Here is a 10,995-nt window from a genome sequence, read left to right as displayed (position 1 = left end):
TTCCTCCCACTCAGGGCACACAGACTGGAAGAGGCTTCCTTCTCTTTGCCGGGTGAACCCAGGGGTCCCTGACACCCCGCAGCCTCTCTGCAGGGGCGGAGAGGCCAGGCGGAGGATCGAGGCTTCCGCAGGGGCAGGGCAGTGCCACGAGCAGATTCCCATCACCTTGAGGACAGCCACGCTCCAAGCGACTTCTCCCAAACAAGGAAGGGCCAAGAGAGCTCAGAGGCACCTCACAGAAAACGAGGCAAAACCCACAGAGCATCACCTCCACCACGACGGTCCCCAGTATCTGCCAGCCACCGCCACTTAGCCCGGGAGAAGCGTCCGTTTCAGGACCAGAAGCTTCCTCCCGTCTGGCCGCCCACCCCACATGGGGCTTCCGGAAGGGCTCTCGTGGACAGACTCGGAAGGACACGCGCTTTAGGTCCTGGACTTGAAAACCTCCGTGCTGCCTGACACGCGGCCCATCAGGACACCGTGCTGCTGATGGCACCCAGACCGAGGCCGCCCATGGAGCCGGGCCGCCCCTTCTGGACCGCACGGCCCCCTCCCCTGAGCAGGTGGTCGGGGGGGCCCCTCCTCATGCCGTCTGTTCCCTCCACACCGACCGGCTCAGGGACGCCAATTCCCAGAACTCGTGAGTTCGAGTCTTCCTGGCTGGGACTTGGGTCGGAGCCTTCTGGAACAGCAGAACCAGGCCCCAACCGCACCAGCCTGGGCGTCCCCCGCCCCCACCCCCCCGCCGTCCCTTCTTCCCCGGGGCTGGCGAGCCCCTGCCTTGCTGCCCCGTCCACGCCTTCCATGCCAGCACATGCGCATCAGAGGCTCCCTCTCTTCCCAGGGGCCCCGACAATGTCGTGTCGCGTCAGCACAGCCGTTAGCGGTGGGGAAATTAAGTATGCGCGCGCACGCACACCAGCCAATAACATTAAGTGTCATTTAAAAAAATGGGTTAAATAAGCGGCATCACGGAGGATGGCCGTGGCGGGCTGATTATCCCATATTTGCACGTTTTGGAGGTGGGAAGGCTACAAGTCTAATGACGGAATTATCACCCTAATGCCTTTTGCTGGCTGGGAATAATCCCGGGGCAACAGCTGCCGCGGGGTTTTTGGCTGGTTTCCTCTAATTGCATCCAGATTAAGGGAGCCCTGCGAGGCCCTTCCCAGCCCTCCAGCGCAGCCTGCCCTCCAGGAGCCCACACATCCAGGTCTCCGGCTTCCGAGACCGGCTGCTCTGAGAGGCGAAGGTCTCACCGGGGCCCCGCGCGGCGCACAGGGGTGTGAGGCGGGGGCGGCGAGGGTGGGCGGCACTTGGAAGGGGTCTTGGGGAGCCGCGGGAGCCGGGAGATGCAGCATGAATGCTTTGCAGCCAGGACCCTCCAAAGTGAGGGATTCCCTGGACACCCCCCCCACCACACACACACACACACACACACACACACAGACGCACACACATACACAGCAGCCCAAAGGCACAAGGTGTCTCAGTAAAATGCACAGATGCTATCCTGCTAGACGGTGAGCCTAGAAGCACGCTCTTTCCCCTTGGGCATCTCCTGCCTTTACAGGGGAAGCCATGCCCCTGACAGGAGGGCTCCCAAACAGGGTCATTTGGACCAAGACTTCCTGGAGGTGGTGGCAGACTGTATGGTTTGTCACCCTCTGAATTCCCAGCCCCTTGCCGTCCCTGCACGGCTCCTCTCGCTAAAGGGGAGGGTCCGGCTCCCCACCCCTGGGTGCTGACTCCGGCCATGTGACTTGCTCCGGCAATGGGATGACAGCAGGTGTGGCCTCCCCCAAGGCTGGGGAAGGTGCCTGTGCATTTCCGCTTCTGCACTTCTGCCTTGAGCGGGGCTAGCTCGCAGGGGGCGGTGGGGGATTCGAGAGACACGGCGCAGTGCCAGGTGCGACCTGTCCACCTGGGTGTCACCATCCCGAGCACACCCAGCCAAGACCAGAAGCGCCCAGCCTAAACCGCTGACCCTCAGGCCGCATGCGAGACCGCCAGGCTTGGGGCTCATTTGTTACGCAGCACCGCCATGGCGACGGATAACGGATGCTCCTGTTTGTGTGGATGTGGTTTCTACGGCAGGATCGGTACAGCGCCTGCTTAGCTGAAGCCTTTTCCAAAGCAGACCGGGGGCCAGCACAGAAAGGCACCCCCCTCTTCCCAGAGGCAGAGCAGGTGAGAAGTCCACCCCCATCCAGCCTGGACCCTGCTGCTGGGCTGAAAACAGCCAGCACCCCAGGATCTGCGGGCCGGGGTGGGGGTTCCAGGAGGGTCTCCCCAGAAGGCTCTGGGACAGGAGCCCTGGGAACTTGGAGATGCCAGTGTTGGCCGCCTTGCCTGCGAGAGGACTTGGGCTCACGGGGGACTGAGAAGTTTGGAGGGAGGGGGCCGGCAACTTCCTCTCTTCTGTGGATACACATCTTTTTCACGTGGCCCCAGCAGCATTGTTTGCTCTCCAGGGAGGAGAGCTGAGAGCGGGAGGAAGCCTTAGTTGGGGCCGTGTCTCCATGATGACCCCTTCGAGGGTGTGCGGGAGGGTTCCCGCCTCCACGATCCCAACGGTTCAAGAAGCGGCCTCCTTGTGCCAACGGCTGGCTGGATGCTCTTCGGCTGGCTGGGAACTCTGCCATACCCTCCCCCCCGTCCACCGCTAGATCCCGGCAGGGGCGACGGTGTCCTGAGTGCCGGCTACATTGCTGCGGTCACTGCTGCGCCCGACCACCTGTGAAGCTGACTTACGGAAGGCCCAGGCTGTGGGCAGGCCCGGGGGCACGCGGGAATCTTTCTAGTTCTTTCGGGTGCCTTTGTCTCGGTTGGTTACTTAACGCACCACCACTCCCCTCAGACGTTGTCCATCCTGCCTGCACACACGGCCCCCGGCTGCTCACTGTGTTCGGTGAGGTGGACCTTAGTCAATGTCAATGATGCTCACGTAGAGCCGCCTCCACTACGGGAGGCGAGTTCGACAGCTCCCGACAGCTCGAGGCTCCGGCTGTTTCGAAAACATTTACACGGACACAAAGCCCCGAGCTTCTCACACCCTCCACCGCTCCCACGTCTCTCTACTCTGAAATCACCGGGCTTTCGTTTTTTGTTTTGTTTCGTTTTTGCAGACATCTTCCTATAAGCCGTGAAGCTGTGCAAAGCAAGACTGGCCTGCTCAGAAAATGGGGCCCGATGACGACGTGTGTCCAGCGTGCAGGGATGTCTCGGGCCGGGCCGGGCCCCCATTCTGTTCTGCATTCCCTGTGCTGCTGGCTGAACAGGCCTTCTGGTCCTTCCTCATCGCCCGGCACTGTCGCTGGTCACTGATGGTGCCGGGGGAGCCTCCGGGGCAGACGGAGACCCAGCACGCCTGCATCGGCGGGGGAACCGCCGTGTGCTGTGGTCCCACTGCTTCGGGAGGTGACTTTTCTCCGGGCAGCTGGCGGGGCTTAACTTCTGTCACTTCGAGGCTCCGCTGATGTCATTAACACGAAAAGGTCCCCTTCCTGTTGCCACAAGTCTCTTCTTCCTCGTGTTTCCACCGGCCCATCCCCACCCCCTCCCACGTGCCCAGGACCTGCGGGCGCGGGCAGTCCGACCTATCTGCGGAAACCGAAGCCGTCCCGAGGCATCTTGGGGCCCTTCTTGCCTTCTCTGGGGGGCCTGGGCGAAGGCGTCTCCACCGTGCCCCCATAGGGGCAGCTCTCCCAGCCGGGGTGGTGGCCCGTGCACTCCACGGCGGGTATGTAGCCGCTGTCCCACATGCCGGTCCCGCACGTCTTACACAGGTCGTGCAGGCTGCAGGGGATGCGGGGCAGAAGGCGGAACTGGTGCAGCAGACTCCTGGCCTGCGGAGAGAGGACACGACACACGCAGTGGGCGGGGCTGCCGCCCCGGGCAAGGAGGCTGGGGGTGGGGGGGCCTTCACCTGAAGGGGGAGCGGGGACAGGGCGACCCCTCTGACTCAGCCCCCAACCGTGGTGCCCGGCGGCCCCGTCTGCCCCACGGCTGCCCCGTGCAGCCTCGGCAGGGTCTGTCTCCCCTGTGGCTGCGGCGCCGACCCCCGGGTCCCTCCTTGCTGCTTTTGAGGGCCGCTGCCAAGCTCACACAACCAGCATCGCCAGCAGGAGCTGGGAAGTGCGGAGTGGCAAAGCTCACCGTCTTCCCCCTTCGTTCCCCACTCTCCCAAAGCCGCCTTCTCCGCATCCTGGCTCTGGGCGGTGAGTTCGTGAGTGAGGTGCCCCAAAGGGCGGACCCCGTCTATCAACCCCGGGAATCTGTTCAGTCCACGCAGCGAGGGGCAGGCTCTAGTATCCGGGCGTGAGGGCCAGCCCCGTGCGGCCCAACCGGGCTTCCCAGCCTTGGCAGGGAGCACCCCCGAAGGATGCGTGGGGGCGGGGCCTTCCTTCGGGGTGGGGGCTGAGCGGAGGGGGTCTGCATGGGAGGCGGGGCTCTGCGTGTGGGGGCGGGGCCTTGGCAGGGAGGGCGCCACCACGAGCGCGTGGGGGCGGGGCCTTCGTTCGGGGTGGGGGCTGAGCAGAGGGGATCTGCATGGGGGGGCGGGGCCTTGGCAGGCAGGGCTCCACCACCAGCGCGTGGGGGCGGGGCCTTCGTTCGTTCGGGGTGGGGGCTGAGTGGAGGGAGTCGGCGTGGGGGGCGGGGCTCTGCCTATGGGGGCGGGGCCTTGACAGGGAGCATCGCGCTCCAACCAGCGCTTCGGGGCAGGGCCTTCGTTGGGGGGGGCGGGGCCTTGGCAGTGAGAGCCCCAGGGAGCACGTAGGAGCGGGGTCTGTATTCCAGGGGGGCTGAGTGGGGTTCAGGGTTGACGGGTGGGCGGGGCCCTGCCGGGGAGAGCCCCCGGGGACGCCCATACGGGAGCGTGTGCGGTTAGGGCTGAATTCGAGGGGGGTGGAGCCTGTGGGGGGGCGGGGCCTTTGCGTGCAGTCCTGGCCTGTGTTGGGGGGATGCTGAGTGAGAGTTGGGGCTTGGTGCATGGGCGGGGCTTCGCAAGCCTGCTGGGTGGGGCCACGTGGGGGGGCAAGCACACGCTCACCTTCCTGAGAACCAGCTCCCCGTTCATGTGCATGGCCAGGTTTCCAAAGTGCAGGAGCATCTGGTCGGTGGCCAGCTGCTGCTCAATGACGTCATCCCCGTAAATGGCCACGATGGCCACGCAGATGAAAAGGTGGAAGTAATCCGTCTGAGGGGGAGGAGAGGAGAGTAGGGTTCAGCCAAGGCCCCAGGTGGAGGCTGGCGCGAGGCTGTCTGGGTTCACGCGGCCCCGGGGAAGCGAAGCCTCTTTTGTCCTCAGTTTCCCCACCTGCACATGGGCCAGTGTCAGCACCGGGACAAGGGGATGGGGGCGCGTGCTCCCCACAGGCTGCTGCTGTGTTTGTGGGGAGCCCTCTGGACGCACTCGGTCACAGGAGGCAAAGAACGCGCTCCCTCTGAAGTCTGGCCTGGGCTCATTCCGGTCTATTCACAAAGGTGCGGGTCTCAGGCTGCGTCAGAATACACTCCGGTGGGCAGTGGGGCGCGCCAGCAAGAGAGAATTTTCTGGCGGCCACCCACTGGTCAGTGTCTTCCTGCCTCCAGGCTGAACATCCCAACTTCCGCCCCAGAGATGACCCCTAAGTTTCCTGCCAAGAAATCGAGAAGATCCTCACGGAGAGGAGCACCACAGCTTCCTGACGGCCCCCGCGGAGTGCTACGATGATCCCGCGGTCTTTCGCGGACTCTGCAAGGACTCCTCCGAGGATCCTGCTGTCCTCCTTGGAGACCGCCTCCCACCACTGCCCGGCAACGCCAGGCACGCGGCAGGAAGCCGGCACCCGGGGGGCTTGCACTTGACTGGGGTGCATTCTGTGTGCTCTCCCCCCCCCCCCCCCCCCCCGGCCGCTTTGAGAGCGCCCCGCCTCTGACTCCACCTCGATCCCAAGGGCAGAGGAAGAGGAAGCAGCAGCAGGAAGCCCGTGTTTAGTCTCCCAGCGTCGACCCGCCAGCCAGACGTAACAGCTAGACTGGGCCGGGCGGAGCCCACAATTCCGGCAGAGCTAACAGCCAGCGCCCGGCCTGCTCCGGACAGACCGTCCCCCAGGCTGCCTGGCCCCTGCCTTTGAACTAATCCGAAATGGACTCGCTTGGTCTCAGAACGTTCCTTCTGCAGCTATGTGAGCTCCGGCTGGGGTGGGAGACAGCGGAGTTCCAGGAAGGGGGTGTCCAGCTCCTCTGAGAAGGAAAGGTCGGGAGGACGAGGCGAGGCATGTCTTAAATAGGGCCGGGCAGCAGGACAGAGCTAAGTTCATTCTCAGGACAAGGCCTGGGGCAGCCTAGCCCCCTTGCCCCACGCTAATAGAAAATGGATAGAATAAAGCCTTTCTCTCTCAGGGGTCGCTTCAAAGGAGCCTCCCCCCACCGTGGCGCTCACTCTTGACAAGCATACCCCCACTACCATTATGGGACCACCTCCACGCCCCCGGGGCCAATGTCATCAAGACACTAGGCCAACGCGGACGTAAACTTGTTTAGTGAACTTCAGGCAAGGTGGCAGCCACCAGAGATGTCCACGTGGGCTTCTCCCGTGGTTTTCACAAGATTTTGTGCAACTCGGGGTGTAGCTAGAGCACAGCGATGAAAATCACCCTGCGAAGTGGCTGTGGCTGTAGGGCGACACTCGAGTTCACTCGTGACGTCAGCCTAAACGTGACGTCACGAGGGCGGCCAATTCGCTGCTGGGAAAGCACACGATGAAGCCTTGTGAAGCGGACATGGTTTACAAAAACCAGCGTCTTGGACCCTCCGTGCCAGCGGTTCCCTTGATGAACGCAGAGAGTTCGCCCCGAACGTACCCACCAAGCACGCCGCTCCAGGCGGGCAGCAGTCAGACCAGGGCGGGGGCACGAGAGCGGGCGGAGGGCACGGGTGGGCGAGTACATGGACGGCCTGGGGCACCAGCCGTGTGTCTCTGGACTCGCTGCCCCCAGACATGCTCCTCCAGCAACATCAGGAAGGCCGGGGCACGCTGGGGCACGTGTCTGCGGGCCGGTGGGGCTCCCATGTACCTGCAAGGCCTGTGTGACAGGAGCAGCCGGGCTGACAGTGAGAACAGAGCCGGCTCCTGCAGAAGGGATCCCGGCCACCTCCCGGAAGCGTCAATACTATTTTTTTTTTAAAGACTGATGGATTCCAAGAGACTTGCACATCCTTTAACGTCGCCAGCTTGTTGCTAATTTGGGCGTTAACGCCCTGTGACAGGGCCACAGGCTCTCGGGGGCTTTGCAGAAGAGGTGCTGATAACAGTGAAAATGTGCAGAGGGACGGTGGGGCCTCCAGAGGGGCTGCTGGGGACGCAGGGTCTCGGGCTCTCTCTCGGAGCCGTCCTGAGCGAGGAAGGAGGGCGGGGCGGGCCTGGGGGGCCTGGCAGGTGGCACAGGCGTCCTGGGCCACAGGCGGCCTGCTCACCCTGTGATGCCGTCCTTCACACTGAGTGGCTGTGGCAGCAGGGAGCTCGGCCCCAGAAGGTGGCAATGGGCCCAGCGAGCGGGCAGCCGCGTCTATCTCGGTTTGGGGAGGTGAGCTGCAGGTCTGAAGCCAGCCCCGCGGGGCCAGCCGGCAGCTGCGAGCGCGGGGCTGACGTGTGGGTTCCGGGGGCGGGGGCCGCAGAGGAGGGGGCCCTCCAGCAGGCGCGCGGGCCCCCGCCCTCTTTGCGGGGTGCGGACGCTGACCGGCGCCCGCGCTGGCTTACCTGATAGTGGGCCCAGCAGGCCTCCCAGATCCGCAGGGCCTCGGCCTCGGGGAACTCGCGCTTGAAACACAGCAGCAGCCAGCGGTGGCAAAAGAGCATCTGTAGGCCGTCCTCACCCAGCGACACCAGGTGCTGGTAGAAGCGCAGGTGGGTCAGTCGCAGCAGCTCCCGCAGGTAGAGCTGGGGGCGGGGCCGGGACCGGTGAGGCCGTGGGCTCCACGCGAGGCGCCCGCTCCCACGGGGGCCCTTCCTCCGGCCCCCCCCCCCCCCCCAAGCAGCGCGCATGCCGAGCACCGGGCTTCCGACGGCGGCCCGTGCCTGAACCCGCTCACTTTAATCTGCTGCTGGAATCGGCTAGTTTAGCCCAGACTTCCGATCACTTGGGGGCGTGGCCCTGGCAGGGCCAGGCAGAGCAAGGTGCCTGGCTGCGGTGGGAGGCTCCGCCGGGCCACAGCTGCCACACGGGGCTGTTTCTGACACCCCTCCTCCCGTGAAGGCGAGCAGATGATGTGTGGGCCCCGCCCCCCGCCAGCCCAACCACCTCCCCCTCCGAGACCCATCATCTTCCAGAGCTGACTTGGAGCAGGGAGGGGGCGTTTCTGAACCCCAGGGCACTCGATTCCTGCGCTTGAGGTCACCACCCGGTGACGTGGGACAACATGGAGGCTGACTCCAGCGCCATTAGAAAATCATCTCCGGCAGATAATGAGTCACGGGGCCATGTGCTGCGTGAGCCCGTCTGGGGCGAATCGTGTCAGACCCCGTAATTGTCTCCCCAGGTGCCGTGGAAACTGACATCACAGAGCCGATGCAGAGAGAGGGCAGCGGGGGCAGGGGGACCTGGGGCAGGGCTCCGTGGCTCACAGGCCCCTCCCATGCCAGCAGCCCACCCTCCCACTCAAGACGGCCGCTGGGGTGGTCCTGGCCCTCGTAGGGGCTGCTGACCGGCCAGTTTCTGCACGCTCCAGCCCGCCACCGACAATGCGGCCTGCCAGCCGGACGTCCCCACCCCCCCACCCAGGCACCCCTCACCCTCCCAGCCCTGCCTCCCGGATCCTGGTCCCCCTCCCCCCACCCGTCTGCGGGTCCCCAGCTGTGCCCTGCTCCCATTCAGTCAGTCCTTGGCCCTGGCATTCGAGCCGATCCACTCAGCTCCTCCCTCATTGTACGGGACATATCCGGTCCCACAAGACCGGCCGCACGGTGTCAGTGCCCGAACCTGTGCTCAGCCGAGTCTGGGCAGGTCCCGAGTGCTGCAGGGTCGGCCTGATCTGCCTGCATCACTTCCCATCTCCGCCAGCTCCTAGGCCGGGGCTGTCTCTGGGACAGGGGAGCTGAGACCACAACCCGGTGCCCTCCACCTGGCACTCAGCGGGTGACTGGAACACACAGCTGCCTGGTCTGTGCAGGGTGGGGGGGGGGCAGGAGGAGGGGGCGAGCTGGCTGGGTGCCGCAGGGTAGGCCTGCGGCCTCGGATGGGGTGTGGCGACTGCCCAGGGGGCCTCAGGAGCCTCTCGTTCCTGCCCACTCAGGCGTCCTGCCAGCTTCGGACTGTGTAGGGAGCAGCCGGGATGCACCCGAGGACCCATTCTGTGAAGCACAGGGCCAGGTGTGATGGGCCTCCCTTTCCTCACTCCACCAGGGAGCCTGGGCTGGGATGCCACCTGCAGGGAGGCGGGAGGCCACCAGGGGAGGGGCCTCGATGCACAGCCCAGCCTGCAGGGGGCATGGGGTGGGGGTGGCAGCCAGCATCGCGGGACTCCGGAATAGCGTGTGTTCCTCCCAGGGAGCCGGCCGGGGCTAAGCCCCCAGGCCCCGTAGGCAATGCCCACCCTGGCTTTTCTGCTTCCTGACCCACAGCAGCCACGCCACGCATGGCCACGGAGACCCGGCGGGAGGTGTGCTCTCTCCCAGCACACTGTGACCCTCGGCCCCAAGCCTCACCAGCTGTTTCTCCATATCCTCGTCCCGAGGAGAGCTGACGAAGATCGTGTTCTGCATCAAACCCACAAAGCACCAGAAGGTGTCTGATTCATCCAGGACCTCGGCCAGGATGGGCGCCACCAGGTCTGACATGCCCTGGGAGTAGCCGATGGCGGGGTTGTAGACCGCGTAGTTCAGCAGGATCCTCCTGGAGACACAGTGCAGAGCGGTCAGTGCAGCCCGCCCTTGCCGCACCCTCGGTGGCATGTCACCCAGGGTGGAAGGAGCCGGGGCTGCCAAGGATCCCCCCCCTTCGCTTCGATCGCAGGGCGAGGAAGGCCGCTCTGGGGACTGTCTTCAGACTCTAAGGCAACGGAGTGGCCTATAGGCCAGACCCCCAGGGGAGGAGTGTGGGTCCGATGTTCTTCCCAGTGCCTGCCTGTGACAAAGGGTGGGCTGGCGGGGACATTTTTATGGGCTGCTAATTTTGTGCAATTATTTGCCAGGCAGCAGCGTAAGGTCAAAGATGCCACCCTCGGGCTCTGCGTGGCTTTATGGGCTGGAGGACCGCCAGGGGAAGGCTCCCCCCGGGCTTAGTGTGAACCAAGCAAAGGCAGGCTTGGTGGATGCCCCGGGGAGTGGGCGGCCTTGCTGGTACCCGGGGAGGGGCCTACAGGGCTTCCCGGGGACGCCGTGGCCACGTGATGTTGACTGACGCAGCCTACAGTGGCTAATGTCCCTCTGCTTTTGGGGTGTTGATTGTACGAACCTGGGAGGAAGCCCCCAAGCCGAGCAGAGGCTACACGCTACTGCTGCCGTTCCTTGACTTCCCGGACGGACGGACGGCCGATGGCCGAGGAGGCCCCGTGGGGTAAGGTGACACTCCCAGAGAGGCAGATGAGGCGGTGAAGTGGGGAGGGGCTCTCCTCCCCTCGGGAAGGAACCACACTGGCCGGGGAAGGCACGCACCTCATGCTCTCCACGTTCGGGTTGTCCTCCCCCCGGAAGAACTGGTTGCTCCGATCTGTCCGGACCACATCCTTGTCCACGGTGAACTGCACATTGCGCCAGAACGCTCTGTGCTCTTCAGGGGTCATGGAGAGCCTGGCACAGAGCAGGGCACCCGTCCAGGGCTGAGGAGCTGCACACACTCCTGGCAGGGCCTGCCCCTCCCAACCCCTGCTCCCGATGGGGGCTGGGTGCTCCTGATGGGGGCTGGGTGTTTCTGATGGGGGCTGTGTGCTCCTGATGGGGGCTGGGTGTTTCTGATGGGGGCTGGGTGTTTCTGATGGGGGCTGGGTGCTCCCGATGGGGGCTGGGTGCTCCTG

The 10,995-nt window shown here is 64.8% G+C and overlaps 1 protein-coding gene across 1 annotated transcript in view; it reads right to left on the bottom strand.

Annotated features, from left to right (window-relative positions):
• Positions 1-763: 763 nt before the first annotated feature.
• The window catches only part of TBC1D16 (TBC1 domain family member 16), a 60,174-nt gene continuing 49,942 nt past the window's right edge, over positions 764-10,995 (bottom strand). The window contains exons 7-11 of the mRNA XM_049635550.1: positions 10,637-10,771; positions 9,689-9,875; positions 7,745-7,924; positions 5,054-5,200; positions 764-3,848 (exon numbers count right to left, since the gene is read on the bottom strand). Of these exons, the coding sequence (XP_049491507.1) occupies positions 3,600-3,848; positions 5,054-5,200; positions 7,745-7,924; positions 9,689-9,875; positions 10,637-10,771 (898 nt within the window). The 3' untranslated portion in view covers positions 764-3,599. The remainder of the gene's footprint in view (positions 3,849-5,053; positions 5,201-7,744; positions 7,925-9,688; positions 9,876-10,636; positions 10,772-10,995) is intronic.

The sequence above is a fragment of the Panthera uncia genome, chromosome E1, assembly GCF_023721935.1.
Source record: "Panthera uncia isolate 11264 chromosome E1, Puncia_PCG_1.0, whole genome shotgun sequence".
NCBI classification, from domain to species: domain Eukaryota; kingdom Metazoa; phylum Chordata; class Mammalia; order Carnivora; family Felidae; genus Panthera; species Panthera uncia.
The sequence above is the reverse complement of the archived record's forward strand: the minus strand, read 5'-3'. Positions and strand labels throughout refer to the sequence as shown.